The sequence below is a fragment of the Anopheles merus genome, chromosome 2L, assembly GCF_017562075.2.
Source record: "Anopheles merus strain MAF chromosome 2L, AmerM5.1, whole genome shotgun sequence".
Taxonomy (NCBI): Eukaryota; Metazoa; Arthropoda; class Insecta; order Diptera; family Culicidae; genus Anopheles; species Anopheles merus.
Window position 1 is genome coordinate 49489008 of NC_054083.1, and position 17624 is coordinate 49506631.

General features: G+C 46.8%; 2 protein-coding genes across 13 annotated transcripts in view; one reads left to right on the forward strand and one right to left on the reverse strand.

Annotated features, from left to right (window-relative positions):
• The first annotated feature begins 721 nt into the window (after positions 1–721).
• On the forward strand, positions 722–1795 carry LOC121593070 (brachyurin-like). The gene has a single exon (XM_041915118.1). The coding sequence runs from the start codon at positions 802–804 to the stop codon at positions 1717–1719; it is 918 nt and encodes a 305-aa protein (XP_041771052.1). The 5' UTR covers positions 722–801; the 3' UTR covers positions 1720–1795.
• Positions 1796–1866: 71 nt separating this feature from the next.
• The window catches only part of LOC121593066 (hippocampus abundant transcript 1 protein), a 32216-nt gene continuing 16458 nt past the window's right edge, over positions 1867–17624 (reverse strand). For 4 of the 12 annotated variants that reach the window (XM_041915114.1, XM_041915113.1, XM_041915112.1 and 1 more), the window contains 9 exons: positions 9214–9309; positions 8661–8851; positions 8430–8571; positions 8131–8322; positions 7847–8055; positions 7674–7760; positions 7490–7587; positions 7010–7387; positions 1867–5455 (listed from right to left, as the gene is read on the reverse strand). In XM_041915114.1, the coding sequence (XP_041771048.1) occupies positions 5361–5455; positions 7010–7387; positions 7490–7587; positions 7674–7760; positions 7847–8055; positions 8131–8322; positions 8430–8571; positions 8661–8851; positions 9214–9309 (1488 nt within the window). In that variant the 3' untranslated portion in view covers positions 1867–5360. Of the gene's footprint in view, positions 5456–6174; positions 6614–7009; positions 7388–7489; positions 7588–7673; positions 7761–7846; positions 8056–8130; positions 8323–8429; positions 8572–8660; positions 8852–9213; positions 9310–10349; positions 13099–17624 lie in introns of all 12 variants that reach the window. The other 8 variants (XR_006004719.1, XR_006004722.1, XR_006004720.1 and 5 more) reach the window with 8 other exon arrangements.

Here is a 17624-nt window from a genome sequence, read left to right on the forward strand (position 1 = left end):
GATTTTCAAACGGTTCAAATGTTTGCTCAAACGTCTGATAGCGTTTGCGACAGCAGCGCTGCGGGCGGCGGGTGCGCGTACTAATCAACTTTTGAAATTCAACGCACGCGGTCCGTTATAGACGGTTTGGACGGTTTTGGAGAACAACTTTCTTACGGTTCTCTAACAAATGATAAGATGGCTAAAGTTTCAACACCAAACATGCGTGACACAGCATTATATGAAGCATAAGATTACCCGAATAAAAAAAGGTAATTTCATCCTTCCCTATCAATCTCCAATGAAACCACAGGAGTTGTTTCTACAAGAAAAAAGAGCAAAAAAACACTCCCAAAATGTAATGTTTGTACAGTACAGACGGGAAGCAAGCGCTTATCGTGCGGGAATAACCAGCTGATGATTGCCTTTACGATATTTGCGTCAAGCTGGACCGTATATTACTCTTCGGTAGTGTACAGCCACTTATCAAGCGTAAGAGATTATTCATTATCGTAACGCGATTGATTCAGCTACCTCCCCCCAATAATGCTGCTACCGAGATATGAATCCCCTAGCTTACGTACCAGCAAACATATATACGTCTTAAGAGATCCCGAACGAGATGATCTTATCGGGAGAACCCACCACGATACGTCAATACACACCACAGGAACGCTCCGCGATTGCCTTTTCTTATTGCAAGTAATTCCCACCTCGAAATACTGCCTATAAATACAACCTTCGACAACGCTTGCGACACACTAGTTACTAGAAAGGTTCGGGGACGTTTCGGAACGTGTTTTTCGGGTGTCTGTGATCAAGATGAAGTTTTCCCTGTTGGCGCTGTTTGCGCTCGCGTGCGCCGTCCTGGCCGCCGACGATATCGACTGGTCCAAGGTTCGCCCCATGACCCGCATGCCCCAGTACTGGCGCCGCCTGCCCAAGGACCTGTTGAAGCAGTACCTGACGGAGGTGCGCAACATGCCGGCGGGCGCCCGCGATAACGCGCGCATCGTCAACGGCTACGTTGCCCAGCCCGGCCAGTTCCCGTACCAGGTCGCCATCCTGAGCACCTTCCCGACCGGTTCCGGGCTGTGCGGTGGTTCCGTGCTGACTGCCAACTACGTCCTGACCGCTGCCCACTGTGTCGACGTTTCGAACGGTGGTCTCGTCATCTACGGCGCCCAGGACCGTACGGTTAACGAGCCGAGTCAGCAGCGCATCGCGTTCGAGCAGAGCGGCGTCCGGCTGCACCCGAACTGGAACCCGGCCCTCATCCGCTACGACATTGCGACCATCCGCGTCGTGTCGCCCGTCACCTTCAGCGATCGCATCCAGCCGGTGACGCTGCCGCGCCTCAGCGATGTGGGCAACGACTTTGCCGGCCTGATCGGTACCGTGTCCGGGTTCGGGCGCTTCTCCGACTCGATCCAGGAGGCGTCGGCCATCCTGCGCTACGTCAACAACCCGATCCAGACGAACCTGGCCTGCTCGGTGCGCTTCCCGGGCGTGGTGCAGCCGGAGAACATTTGCCTGTCGGGCGATGCTGGCCGCGGTGCCTGCCAGGGTGATTCCGGCGGTCCGCTGACGATCGTGCGCGACGGTACGACCGTCCAGCTCGGTGTCGTGTCGTTCGGTCTCGCTCTCGGCTGCGAGCTTAACTGGCCGTCCGTCTTTGCCCGTACCACCTCCTTCCTCGCCTGGATCGGGGAGAACTCCGACGTTCAGCTGCTGCCGTAAAGTGTCCTCCGCTTAACCTAAAATTATAACACAGACCAAAAAAAAAAGACAGTGAAATATCCGTTACTAAAACCAACACATTTTCGTGTCCTTCGTTCGCGTTTGGCTTCTTTCTTGAGAAAAGTGGGTTCGTTCACACCGTGCGGATTTGGTTCAAATTATTTTACCAATATTTATTTCCCTTCCTTTTCATCATTCGTTTACCTATTCCATTCTGCTCTATCCACAACGATTCAACGATTCGCACAGTTATTACCTTTCACCTAGTACAACTTCCTTTACTCTTTCTCTCTGTCTCTTTCTTCATTCAAACACACACACACATTCATTCACTTTCTTACACAACAGCACTTTGCTTAGTGTTGCTACCCGAATTCGTTTCTATACTTTTACCACACTCCCATCTCTCTCTCTCTCTCTGTGTTCGCTTCACGCATTTTTCCCTTTTCACATGTTGTTTTTTGTTTGTTTGTTCTCTTATAATTTACAAATTTACTTAACTGGGGCTGTGTACTACGTGCACTTTCAAGTAGTTTTCTTTCTCTATCCTCTCTTGCTTTGCTTTCTAAGAAAGCATCAACATCATTTAAAAGAAAGAGAGAGAGAGAGAGCGAGAGGGAAAGAAAGCTAATTGAAAGAGAAAAAATATGTATGTAACGCTTTGATTTCGCTGTTTTTGTCGTTATAATGCCGTTTGTTTGTTTGTTTGTTTGTTTCGCTATGCGTCTTCGGCGTACTTACACTTGTACTGTAAGTGTAAGTAAGTGAAACCGAGATGCTGCCCTAGGTGTGAAGAATGAACACAACGCAAAAATTGGCGAAAAGTTGGGGTTTGAAAGTTTTAACCGTATTGGAAAAGCGTATCGCAACGGCCACACGCACGCACTCGCATACGCAATATGGGAATACGTCAACAAAAATTCTCTCTTTGCTTCCTGCTGATGCGCCGTTTTGCTTTGCGGCCATATAAAAAGGGCGCAAATGCTTAAGTCTGTCTGGGTCCCTCTTGGGGGGTCGAATAATGTGTGGGAGAGTTTTACACATTAAGAAGGGAAGAAAAAGACAACAACAGTTCAACAACAATAACGCCGGCAGCGCTTTTGCGATTGCTGCTTTTGTTTTGTTTTTGTATGCAGAAAAAGAAACGCGAGATTTAAACGCGCCGCTTTTTGCTACTACTGTGCGCAGTCTACAGAAACGAAACGAATGGCATACGATTATCGCAGCATTATGCGTTCTCACTTTTCTTCTCACTTTTTCTACACACACACACACCCAGAGAAATTTGGGGGGAAAAAGGAAAAACAATTTTTGGAGCTACTACTTTCCCCTCCCTTGCACGTGTGCCCCCACACGTGGTTTATGCATGATGCACAAAAGAGGATTGCTAATTTCCATTACATATGCTTGGGTTGGTATTTATTGTTGGTTTTGTTTCTGTTTATCTGTTATCGTCGGCGTACTGGCATCTTAAAAAAAAAAACTCGCATTCTCGGGATGTTTTTGTTGCCTTTTTCTTTAATACTAACGCTCTACCACTAGTAGTTCAAGTTAATTCATAATCTTTGGACTAACAGTGTGTGTGTGTTTGTCTGTGTTGGGTTTGCGTATCTCGTTCGATAGATCGATGTTCGACGTTCTGCAGCGTAACAAGAGAGCATCAACACGTGACACTATTAAATCGCTAATTTATGTACCTTTTTCGGCTTGTGTTTGCTTGAATTCTGATACTGCTATAACTTTTTTTTTGTTTTGTTTTTTTCTTCTTCTTTCTTTTTTTTACATGCACATTTGAATTGCTGCAGCAGTTGTTGTTTGCGTTATATTACACACTAAAAAGATGCTCCCATCGTGCTGGTGTATGGCGCGTATTTATCTTTAAATTCTCTCCACAGGATGCCGCCTCGCAATATGTAGAGTCAAATTAAACGGCACACACACACATACGTAAATCAGCCCAATTGTTCCTTTGCGGCGTCGCCGTGTGGTGTACTGTGTATATTGGTATTTTAAAAGTGCGCTTTTCACTCTCTCTCTCTCTCGCTTTCTGTAACGAATTAGCAGCGTAATGGAAAGGAAATCTTTTACAAAATTCACTACCTGCGTTATGTGTGTGTGTGTGTAAGTAAAAATGCTCTCAACAACACACTGAGAGTAACGTCCGTTTAGCAAACTCTGTAACCATACTGTTGACGGATGTTAAACGAGTTTTAGAAACATTTCCTCCTTCCCTCCTGCCTGTAGGTAGATTATTAAACTCGAATCAAAGCCAAAAAACGATAGCGTCGGTTAAATTCTGGCAACATACTATTTTAACATAATTTTTACACGCATACACTTAAAACATATCACCCAAAGAGCAGGCACGGCAGGAAAGCTAATATTGGTAGGAGCCTTTTTCGTACATGCTGCTGCTGCTACTACTGCTGATGCTTTTCTCCGTCCGACACATGCACACAACACTAGCTGCTCGATTATTTCCTCTTCCATCCTCTTTCCACTTCTCCACCCTAATCGATAATCTAATCCTACTATCACTCGGTTTTCTTGTCGTAGACTAAGCGAACCACGGACAAAAAATACTCTTCCTCCCTCCTTCTCCGCGTGTTGTTTGTTTTCTCTGCCCAACCTTTCCCACCCCCCTTCATTTCAGTCCTAATATACACCGGCGACGGTAGACGTGCGTAACTCTCTGTTCCTTTAACTCGCTGCTATCAACACTAAAACTGACCAAACGCTACCGTCCAATGACGCAAGATTAGTTAGCGCAGTGGAATTCCCACACCCACCGATGCTGCCGCTGCTGCCCAGACGATGATATCTGGGCGCTCGGCTGCTCAGTGTGTTTGTGTGTCCGTCCGTCCGTCCGTCCGTCCGTCGGTTGACTAGACTGTGGAGAATTATCTGGACAAACTACGAGCGAAAGTTTCTACAAAATGGCGTACGTTCGTTGTGTCACAACTACAGGTAAGGTGTAAGGGGTTTTATGCGTTCCAAGTGCTCCGAAACGAACCACGAAAGCTCGAGTTCGGCTTAAAGCTTTCCATCCCAACAAAAACAAAAACGTGTAATCGTGCTAAAAGTTCACACTTTTGCCTTTCATATCAACACCGTAACAGAAACACATATGCGTGATGTAAAATAGGGCGACAAAATGAGGGCAACAAACCGACTTGTGATTCCCTCTTACAAAACAGTAGAAATAAAGTGTAACTGTTATTAAAATCAATTCTCAAACCATCATCCACAAAAGGGGACAAACAGAACAGAAGCTTTTCCTAGCGGATTATAAATCTTCATGCCCTTACCAACAGCCACAAACATCATGCTGGAAACACAGGAGCAAAAAACACAAAATAATCAACAGACTAATACATTTTACACAGCACATTTCACGCGCCGACTGCATACCGGTCAACAATTCCCTGCCACGGACCGAAAGGTTATTCACTCCACCTCTGCCCTTAGATTGGCCCTGCGCTACCGCATTTTCGCTCGCTCGCGTAACCGCATTCACGCCGTGTGCTCGGCTCTTCTTTGCTTTTTTGCTTACACTAGGATTGTACAAACTAATGATGACGCCGATATTAGGATTATGTCGAGCTAAGCTGTGGGCTTTCTCTTATTTCTTTTTAACACAACTATAGCTGGGCCGAGTCCTGGTGCATCAGTGGTGATAGTGGGCCCGCTACTTTACGCCCACGCTCGTACTCGTAATCGACGTCCAGCGAGAGCCCTGCCGGGAAAAGAAGGGAGAAAGAGAAACAGAGAAAAGCATTGGTGGGGGAATGTTAGCTGTCGTTGTTCGCACTACAAATGTTTCACTACTAGCAGGTACTCTCTACTTTACTATACTGTACAGGAAAAAAAATCAGTTCAGTGTAGACTAATAATACTACAAGAGGAAAAGAGTCCGAGAGCGTCAATTTATAGATACAGATTCAGTGAAGTGTTAGTTTAGCAGCGTTCAGAGAGCTTAAGCGTAAAAATTCAAGAGGCGCCAACTCTACGATAGCAGCAAAGACGATAGAGAAAGAACGCGGACCATGTTAAAAACTATTTCTTCGTAGTCTTTTAGATCGTGTTTAGCAACATTTGAATGTTTAGAGGCAATTGTTTGAAGTCAAAAAGCTTACACACAAGTATGAGATATGGTCTATGAGACGAGCTTGTAGATTTCTTTGTAGATTTATATCGTTTTTCGATTGTTTGTAATTCCTTCTATTCTACACACACTAGAGCTAAATATGTAGTGCTTTTAGTGATGGAAGAGATTTTGTCCAAGCGCAACGCGAATTAAGAGGAAAATTATAGAGTAAAAGACAGAGAGAAAGGAAATGAAATGACTAAACATAAAATGAAATCACTGCCACTACGATTGTGGTGTACGTGTAGAAAAGTAAGATAGATAGAACAGGACCAAAACACAAACACAGAAAACCAAATCATAATTACTTCAATAGCAAACTGTTGTTTTGCTGTGACGAGCATTCCAGCAGCATCTTCGAACCACGGGATAGTAAAATCAACTCCATACAACAACTCCCACATGGACTAAATCAGGTGAACGGAACACTTTTCCAACTTGGGAGTGAGATAAGTGCGGCACACAAAAACCAAAAACAAAACTGGAGAAACAGTAGCAAGTTGTGCAACGGTTGTTGTGGTTGTTAGTAATGGTGGAGTGGTGGTAGTGGTGAGTTGGTGGAAAAATAAAATAAAACACTCTACAACAGGCTCGCACACATCTCTGTCCATTACTTCTGAACCCCCGTCTGAGTCGTCGTATCGCTCGCTGTATATATGTATGTGTGTTTGTTTCTCACTTATCATCACCGCACTAATCAGTCTCCAATAAGAACGGTCAATCTGTCTTGGCTCCGATAGCCGCTTTCTGAAAATGGGTGGAAAAGAAGCAAAAATAAACCAGAAATAGTGGGGAATTCGGAGGGAAAACGACCGCAACGAGCAACGGGAAAACATGTTGCTACATTTGCAAAAGACAGATATTGTACACGTTTACTAATCATCTACCCACAGAAACAATTCAGACACCACAGGTACAGAGATGCCACAGAAACGCACAGAGCATTCTGCATGATAATGAAAGACATCGTTCGAAGACGAATACCACAGAGAGCATGTGCCGGTGATTAGTAGATTAGTTCAACAAACACCGCTTCCATTTGTTAATGTGCCGTTCGTTAGTGGACTGTTAGTGTGACCATCACACACCAAAACACACGGAAACACACAGGTATGAGGGAGGGAAAAAGTTGGAAATAACTACTTTTCTTCTCACCCGATGGCCGCCGCATGGTGTCGCTCGGCGTCTCCGGTATGAAGGCCGCCACGGCGATCGCACAGATAACCATGAGCGCGCCGAACACGAACGGCGGGCCCGGCATGAGCTGCGAGTACTCGTCCTCGATGTGATGGTGCACCGAGCCACCGAGCAGCGTCTCGTTGCGCACGAACTTGGCGTCGGAGCCGTCGAACACGCCACCGCCCGCTACCGCCCCGATGGCGGCACCGTTCAGGCTGTGGCTCGCAACATTATGCTCGTCGTTCAGGTCGACGTGAAACACGTAGAAGATGACGCCGAACATTGCGGGCCCCAGCCCGTTGCACAAACCGCGCATTCCTGTCACCATACCCTGGACCACTCCTGGCGGGAGAGAGAGATGGAAAACGTGAAAGAAAACGTGTTAGATGTATTCTCTCGCTTGCTAAATGTCATTACAACGGTTCCGCGCCTTGCACCACTTACCCTGTTGGTCCGGGTTGGAATGTATCGACACGAATGCACTGATCGCCGGGTACGTAATTGACGCTAATGAAGCAAGGATACCTGCTGCCCACATCATCCTGCGCCAGACAACAAGAACGAAACATTAATTAATGCACGTATTTCTTTTCTCCTCGCTTTCTCTTGCCATGTACCACACACTTACCATGTCTGACTGCCAAAACCATACCAAAGCAGTTGTAACATTTCGAACAGTAATCCTATTATTATTGTACGCTTTGCACCAAGTGCCCTTTTGGGAGGAGAGGAAAAAAGAAAGAAAGAAAAAGCTCACGTTAGCTTCGGTTCGTCCGGCGGGTCCGTTCGCGCAAAACTTACTTCATTAGATCACCTAGGATGACCTGCGTCAGTATACTTAGTATACCGACGACAGCAATAAAGATCGATACATCGATCGAGCTGAAATGCATTTTCAGTTTCAGGTAGACGAAAATGCACGAATATTGTCCCGCTTCGGGCAGATAGGAGAGCAGCACCGTAACACACTGCATCAGAATCGTTTGATCCAGACCAACTTTACGAAGTGCCTGTGGGAAAGGAGGAAGAAAAGGTTGTAATTATATAAAGAAACTAATTTCTACTACTCGCTGCCATACACCTACCGCAAACGGATCTGCCTGTTCCCAGCTGATCGGTGCACCCCACGAGCTGGGACGCACCTTTTCCGGTAAGCTTTCCGGCACCGCCACCAGTATGAAGAACACATCCAGCACCGCGATTGCAGTGGCGAGGGCAACGATTAGCGGTTCCGAGTATTTGTCGTTCAGGTAGGCTCCGAGGGCAGGTGAAATAACCTAAAGAGGGGGCACAGCACGAGAGTGTTGCATAAAATTCACACAAAAATTAAATTATTTTTCCAATTTATTGCTCAACATCATCAACCCAACTATCTTTTACGTACCAAACTAGCGGCGAACGTGGCTGACACCAAACCGTACGCCCGTGACCGGTCCTCCACCGTCGTCACGTCCGCGACGTACGCGAACACGACGGAAAACGTTACCGCGAACACGCCACTGATTGAGATCATTGCAAAGAACCACCTGGAAGAGGGTTGGCGAGATATAGAAGACAGATTAACAATCGCACACAGTGTACAAGAGCAAGGGGAAGGGAAAGGGAGCACACTTACCAAGAGTTGATCGACATCAGAGGGATCGGAGCGCAGGTGAAGAACACCGTAATTAGCAGGAAGAACTTCCTGCCCCACACGTCCGACAGTGCGCCAATCAGTGGAGCGCTCAGGAAGGACAGTATGCCCTTGATGCCCATCACCAACCCGTTCATTAGGAAGGTGTGATCTGGAAAGGTTTGATTGAGGACCTGCCGTAGAAGGAGAAAGAAAAGGATAGCAGGATGGTAAATAGTTGTTGCAAAGGAGTTGGGAGTTGCATCAGACACCAAAGTTCCTTGTTATGCAAGGAAGGCAGGGTTATTTTTAGGCAGTACGGTTACGTTACGTTATGCCTAATACGATTTAGACCGCGCTGTAACCTGCTGTCGCCACCCAATTACCGCATTACTCTCCAATTCCTTCGCATGCTTTTGTTATGTGAGACAATGCGCATAAAGGAAAGGAACCGATTGCTACACCAATCAGTGGAACATGTCACTTGCAAGTTTTTGTTCGCTGTTTTCAGAAACAGCTCTTCTTTAGAAACGCAACTAGGCGGCAAAATACTTACATTGATGACCGGCATCGTTAACAGTCCCCAGGCGAAAAATTCCAAAAATATGACTACTAAGGCATGATAAACGCTCGGCTCTCCTATACCGGAGCTCTGAAATAGAATGGGGAAAAAAGGGGAACGAGAACAGTAATAAGTGGCTGAAACACAATACACAGTCGCCTGAAAATTTGCGCGATAGCAGGGAGAGAGTATAAGAAAGCAGGAGAAACATATAATTTAAAATATAGCTACGATGATGATGACGAAGGCAGCGGAGAGCCGTTTTGTTTTCAGCTGCTTTGATGAAGCGCGCATTAATTCGTTTAATGATAACAGTGATCGATTATATTTACATTCCTCGTGGAATGAACATTGTTGTTGAAAGCACGCTGGAACAGATCTGTGAAACATTATCCATCCTTCCCAAGCCATTTGCTCGTTGATTGACAAGTAAAAGCGATCGACAAATATTAATTTCACAGTTCACTTCCGTCAAAAGTTATCGGAAAATAGGTAGGAAACTTCTCAGTTCGAAATCTTTGTCCTGAGAACCTGAATAGATCCTCAATCTTCGCAACAATATTAATTAACATGTATAAAACTTAAACAATCCACAGCTCGACCAATTATCGATCGACAAATGCTGCTAATTCTTCAAACAGTCTGGGAGCTCCTAGTACGAAATACCCGGAATACATCGCCTTGTATCTCCATGTTCAATGTGCAACGGTCCAGAACACAATCGACCATGTTCGCAGCCGTGTTTGCTAACCGCAAAATACCACCAGTCTGACCACCTCCACTCATCTGGACACAACCGAAACATGATGAAATATTGGCGAATATAACATTCATCGCTTCCGCTCTCGCTTCAGATGGGGCGGCAGCGCTTTTCATGCGAGCATTCCCTTCCCAATTAAAGGCCCAGCAAATAATAACATGATGATTAGCGGCCAGCGCCTCCCACAACAGCAATGATACGCAAGTACGGCAAATAAAACGAACGGGAAACAATGGTAAAGGTAGAGAGGAGCGCGGCAGAAAAAGCAGAGCATGGGGGTAATGTGTATCTCCTGCTTCAGTTTCTCCTGCTTCAGTGTCTCCAACAAACAAACAGAAAACCAACACTCCAACCCTTCGGATCTACCAACCTTACAGTGATTGAAGATCAATCGCAGGAAGTAGATGAGATTTTTGCTCTGTTTCAGCTGCACCACGGTGACGGTCGGTAGGCCACTGCAATTACTTAAGTTCGACGGTGTCGTCGTGACCCGGCTGTGCGGATTGCCAACCGCTCCATTAGCTGTCGTCCCGGACGGGGCTACTGCTGCAGCGCGTGCATTACCGTCCTGTGCATTACCCGTACTTCCGATGTCGACCACCGTGCTGCTGCCACCCGCAGTTTCGCTGACCGGATTGTCAACTATGTTGCAACAAACGCCAGCTTCCGGCACTCTGCTGCTGCTGCTGCTGCCATTGGAACAACCGGGTTGCTGGTCCGTTCCACTCACCACCAGTATGCGGGACTTGTTGGACGACACGGTTGCCGTCGTTGCGGCCGAATGTGTTAGCATGGACGAATCCTCATCCTCATCATCATCGTCCTCCTCCTCTTCGTCGTCGAGCCGTGGCTTTGGGCCGGATTCTTTGCTACCTTCACCCAGCAGCTCGCCCGGTGTCAGAACCACCCCCATCTGTCCCGACTGTATGTACCGCTCGTTTACAAGCGTCATCCGCAGACCCTCCTCCTCGGGCGACACCGGCTTCAATCTCGCCGGGCCCATCATCGGCGAACATTCGCCGGGTAGGTCGAAGCAGCTGCTGCTGCGACTGTTGCTAATGCTTAGATAATTGCTATTCTGATCGTCCGTATCGGTACAGCTGTCCTCTGCCGGCTCGCCGCCGGCAGCTGGTAAGATCGCGCCCAACTCATCCATAGTAACCACGTTACTTCTATCACAGACTTCCGCATCACTTGCATTCCCAGTTCCGGGTCGCAGCTGCTGACTCGCAGGAACTGCCACTGCCGCCGCCGACGCCTCACCCATGTGAGACAACTTCGTGCTAGCATCACCTGCTGCTGCTGCTGCCACTGCACCCAAAAACTTTGCCGAATGCTCCTCCATCCTCACTTGTACTATATCGTTCCCGTACCACGTTAGGCTCGCTCGCCTGTCCACGGAATTGACCCTTTTTCGCTGCTACTTTCGCCTGGCGGGCGTTAATCGGCAAACTTTTCCCTACTGCCAGCGATCGCTACCTTGCGCTGCCAGAGCTGCATCCAGCCGAGCGGACCTGTGCCACCGATCCGTCCGCTGCCGGTACTGACGACTCGATTCCGACTTCCGCTACCGCAACAACAACAGTGATAACAATAATGGCACCGACTCGGGCTCATTTAACGCGAAGTGTGTGTGTGGAGTGGAGTCTATAGATAAAGATTTGAATATGGTAGGCTGGATTCTTGACTTCCTTCTACTTCGGGAGCACAATTTGCTCTCTCTCTCTCGCTCTCTCTCCACGTAAGCTTCTAAGTGTACTTTGCGAATCAGCGACCTTCAGCGAAATCCGATCTGCTGCCCATCAGCCAACGGCGTGATTTTCGGGGTTCGTCTCGTTTAAAAAGCGCTCTCACTCTGTCGCACTGGGGGTGAGAGGTGTTAAACACGAGCCGACAATACAGTCACACAGCACCGGGGTTTGTGCGCGGATATATCCGTCCCTCAGGTTGTGCCGCGCGGGAAGCTGCTAAATTTAAACACCATGCGCGCTGCTGCGGCTGATCGCGATCACCGAATCTTCGCGCCGCTTGAGCTCGTGTGGCGACGTGAGAGACAGGTTATAGAGCTGGCAAACAGTAACGTACAATGGACAACCCGACCCGCACAAATGTACGCATTTACTTCCGACGCGTCGGCGTCAATCAACCGCGAACCGGACACGGACGGAATTGCTAACTCCCCAGGCGTTGCGGTGGCCTATTATGCTTTTTGCAAATCGTGTCCACACCACTGTCTCGATCTTGCGCTTGACTCACGCACTCTTGTGCTCTGTTCTTCTATGGATTTGAAGGATTTGAATTTTTATGTCTTCATTCGAGAGAGAGAGAGAGCAGCAGCAAACGCGCGCTTATAAATGGCTTCCGCCGTCGCGTAGGAACTTGTCAGATACTATCGGTGAAAAAATAAACGTTTCCTATCTCTCTGGGTAGTGGTAGAAGTAAAGCGTTCTTGAGGTATGACAGAAGAGTAGTGCACTTTTGCTTCCTTCAGGCACACACATACAACGCAATTCAAAATATATTCCTCTGTGTATGTATCCTATAGGCCCCGTCTCAGACCGATTCGGTCGATTGGATTTATGATTCCGGCTATGCAGGTATTCTCACACACTGTCACTATCAGAGGTTCACAGATCGAATGCAGCCCACCCCGTTTTTGTGGGTGTGTCTCTTGTGGTGTGTGTGCGTATTTTAAAGCTCTCAGTCGAACGGAAGCACAGCTGCTGCTGCTGCTATTGCGTTATTCTTGGTTCCTGCGGAGGATTAAGCAATTCTGTGTGGGCGATTGCGCCTCAGTGACTCCTCCTAGGACGTATACGATGATGATGGCTCCCTGGACGACTTCACCACCCACGCACGCACTCCTCGGTTTATTGCCGCTCGCTTCAAGGACTTTTGTCAGGCTTTGCAGGGTATGTGCTAGAGGGTGTGGTTGAAAATTGAACGGATTCCACTGTTTGCTTGCTTGCTTGTATTTGATTCTGTTTGAGAGAGGCACTGAATTTGATGGCAAATACTTCTTCACAATCGTCGTACACCGTACCGTGTACACCTTTTGGTTTGGTTTATTTCTCTTTTTGGGATGGTCTTTTCTTCTTTCAGACGAACTGATTGCTCACCTACAAATAGATGTGTGGTTCAAGTGTTGTTAGTTTCGCTAGAGCATTTAGTCGCATTTAGTCCGAAAGCAAGGGGCAGCAACGGTATCTGGGTTGGTGCTTTTGTTTCTGTTTGAAACATGTACAAAATGTGTCCAAATTTTCTTCACTGCACAAAACTAATGCACATGACATCCTTCTTGTCTCGTAGAAGACCCAAAAATCACATTGAACTAATCCATACTAAAGGGTAGCTATTTTTGAACGATCTTTTTCTTTTGCATTGAACTTTCCATCCTTCCAAGAACTCTGACGCACTGTAAGAAAACACACCAACATAGCATAAAATCCTTTCCTATGAAAAATTGCTTCTTAAAATGTAACCCACTCCCACTGCACGCACTACCTTCTTTTCTCGTCCCAAAAGCATCACAATCTCCCTTCATTCTTTGCAAACAGCTACCCACACTAAAAACGACAGCGCGCTGCTCACGCCCACCTGCTGTAGAAAGGGCTTTTCTCAATAGAAAGCTTAAAAGCAATCAAAAGCACATGGAAGAAAATAACACAATTCCAAGCGCATCAGAGCCCATCAGAGCACCCCGAACGAGCCAGCACCTCCAAAGATAGATTAAGCTTGACCGTCGCCATCGTTACCAACGGACGATGCCGCCGCCAGAGGGTGATTAACTTTTGAAGGGACGACAGAAAAATAAAGCATCAACCCAAAGTACATCTCTCTACACCCATCCTTAATCAAAAACAAAGCGCACACACACACAGTCACAGAGAGGCGAGAGAGGCTTGTTTGTTTTGGGAACACAGCGTGTGGATGTGTACGGCGGGTGTGGGCGGCTGCGGCAACGCATTTTCTAATGTGCCACCCCCAGAGGATGATGAGATGCAAAACAACACAGTAGGCGCTTTTGCACCGGGTTGGCTGGCTGTGTTGGATGAATAAAACATGGCACCCGGGGAAACAACGCGCCCTCCTCTCGAATGCAATCAAAGCTGTTTATGAGCTGAGTGGAGGAGAAGCAATAAATAAAACACGCTCGCAGTGCTGCAAAATGTCACTCTCAATGTCATAAAAAGATCTGACTGAAACAAAATCCATATCTGCGTGACGTACTCAATTGTGATAATCAGAGGTGATACTCAAAACGGTTGGTGTGACCAATACAAGCTTCATGACATTTATGCGACCATCGTTTGGTCAGTGACTATGTCATGACTTTTTTTAACTGTGATCAGTTCTGCAAAATGTCTGACTGGCATAGTCATTGCAAATTCCGGCTGAAACTAAATCATGTCAGCGTCACGAAACGCTCTACTGTGATGATCAGATGTGATGATCTGAAGCATGTGATTGATCCTACAACTGTTTGAGTCTCATCACTGATCATTTTAGTTGTGTACGTGAGCTGATTTGAGCTTCGTTACAGTCATGAGTGTTGGTGACTGAAACAGTGGCATTTGGTAGCCAGAAAAAAAACATGATTATGCTTGCACCGGCATTAAGCTCAGCTTGTCAGTCACATTATCAGGTTTGATTCAAGCACTCACATGCCGTGTTCGGCATGTCATGACGCACTTTCATTGAGTATCACAACAATGAGCATCAAGCTACCACGAATACGTTCATTGTTTTCGTTGGTGAAAATCTCGTGATGCTCATGACATTTTGCAGCACTGCAAGCTCGCCTCCAAAAAAGGGCTTTATGTTAACAAATACGTTGACAGCATTCTGCAATTTGATGCTTCCTATAAAGTGCAAAAATGGACCCAAAAACCTTCTTCTTCTTCTTCTTAGGCACAACAACCGATGTCGGTCAAGGCCTGCCTGTACCCACTTGTGGGCTTTGGCTTTCAGTGACTAATTGATTCCCCCCCATAGCAGGATAGTCAAGTCCTACGTATGGCGGCGCGGTCTATTTGGGGATTGAACCCATGACGGGCATGTTGTTAAGTTGTACGAGTTGACGACTGTACTACGAGACCGGCTCGGCCCAAAAACCTATGTCAAGTCTTTTTTCATATCAATGTGACCCAACATTACAAATCTAACTCGATTTGCCTTCAGAAGCTGCTAGGACCTCCGTTAAATCTCTCCGTTGATCGCTTGGTTAGACTAACGCTCTTTTAAATAACTGGTTTGTGAAAAGCGTAACCAAGGATGTGGTTTTTGAATAACCTAACCACACCCGAACACACTGAACCAGTAACAACCATCGGCATCATACATTGTCGAAAGTTAATACCGAAAGGCTGTTACATGTTACTGAAAACTTTTCCGACACCGGAACCCGCAAAACACACACACACAGAGGGTTTAAGTAACTTACTGCGGGAAGGGAAGGTTCTTTTCTTTTTCACCTTCCCCGGCAAAGGCCAAACATCATCCAAAAGGGGGGGGGGGGAGACGCAGTTTAAACTGTGGTTGCAGTTGAAAACCTATATAACCCTAAACCACAGTCACGAAAAAGGGTAATCACGAAAGGCATACAGGTCAGAAGCGAACGCAGTACCTAGCTCCAATCCTATCCTTTTTCAAAAAAACTAAAAAAAGAACGTCAAAAATGTTGGCCCCTCTGCTGCGCTCGTGCGGTTTATGATATCGTGTGCATTACACACACCCCGCGTCAAAAGCCGTTTGCCATTGCTGCTCCAAAATTCAACCCTATGCACCACACGCGCACAACACACACAAGCACACACACACACACATTGTACTGCGAGTACTGCATTGGCTTGGGGCTGCGACCACATGCGCTTTTCCAATGCACACTACTAACGCGGTATATGGTAGGTATGCAGCACGACGGCGGCAGTGTTGATGATGATGATGATGATGATGCACAAGATCGACCATCGAAAATCCGCAGCACAAGCACAGCGCACAGCTCTCGGGTGTGTGTAGAACCTACCTCTCGCAGCTTATTGGAAAACCAATCAAATCCCCTTCCCAAATGGGGACGCCACGCGATGGACGGCCGTATTCGTGACTCGCAGTTTTTCGCAGCTGCCCTGTGCCCGCTCGCTGTGCCGTGCGCTGCTGCTGAGAACAAAAATCGTCACGAAATGTCGCGCTTCTTGGATCGATTATTTACAGCGGACAAGTTGTGATTTATTGCCGGTAGCAGCACCATCCAAACGGACGCACAAACAGTGTGCGAAAAGGAAGTTTCCCATTCGTGTCAAGCCCGGTGGGAAAGTTTCACCGGCTAGTTAATACATTTTGAGAAAGTTGTTTGAGGAAAATCCATTTCATTGTAAGCGAACTCTTATTTGTTCTTACTTGCCGTAAGCGGGAATTCCAAAGACGTCCTAGAATTCCCCATCTATGCGTCCTAGGTTAAGCAGAGCTTTGATGCTTTCAATTACGCCCAAAGCGATTACAATCAAAGTTGTAAGCGATCCCCGGCCCACTTGGATCATGTTTATTTCTTGCTAAATTGCTCTCCAACTCTCAATTGATCGGGCCATTTTCCTCGTGTAAACATCGCAACGCCTCTTCCCGTCGTCTTTGGGGCAGATTTTTGCGCTCCACTTTGTCCAATAAAAATGGTGCACAACATTACTACTGGTACTCCTGGGACTGTGCAAAACGAGCAAAACATCTCCCCCCCCCCCCACCCTATCACGTCCCAAACATGCGGGGAGAGAGAGTGTAATTGAAGTCGTTGTCCATTTCGTCTGGGTCAGTTTGCAAAGAATCATCACCTCTCCTGTGTGGTATGCATTAAACACACACACACACACACACACACAGAGACACTCCGTGGTCTGAATCACCACAACCATCACCCACTTGAGAACAGGGGAAGATCAAATTTCATTCTCGACAGTAAATTTTCCCTTCATCCTTGACCTAAAAACGGCCGATGCTCCTGCACCTCACGAAATCCGAGACCCCTGAAGGGAGGAAGGGAGGCGAGGGTCTGGCCTGGGCTGCTGCGATAAACGATTTATGATACGTTACGGAATTATGTTTTATGGGGTACACGCTCCCCCCGGAGGGAGCATTCTGCACAGAGAGAGAGAGAGAGATAGAAAAACACCTTTCTAACAATTCGCACCATTTCACGCGCAAAACCCATGTCTTTGGCAGGCAGTGCTGGACCGGCTACAAGAGAACTGCTGGGAGTGCTGGAGATGAGCTGAAGCGTTGAGGTACCGCCGTTTTGGGAGTTGGAATTTAATGACAAACTTTTTGGGGGTCAAACATATGCGAATATAACGACTCCGAGGCCTACCAAACATTGGAAACTGCGTCATTGGTTAATAATAACTTTTGTTTGGCACTTGACTGAACCTAAATCACGACAAAAAGGGATTAAAAAACAAGAGCTCTTCCAAACCTAACAAAATTAAGAAAACAAATCAAACGAACTCAATCAAATATCAAAAAGAATAGCTTCTTCAAACAATCGTTCTATTATTGTTGTTCTAAAACCTAAGCTCTTTGTCGTGTGTGATAGGCTTACGTCATATAGGCACGGTACGATTGCACAACAAATAAAAGACTTCGATTGTGTTGTTAAATC

What these genes read in the sequence shown, in the direction of transcription:
- LOC121593070 (XM_041915118.1), top strand. Translation starts at nt 802, where the DNA reads ATGAAGTTTTCCCTGTTGGCGCTGTTTGCGCTCGCGTGCGCCGTCCTG.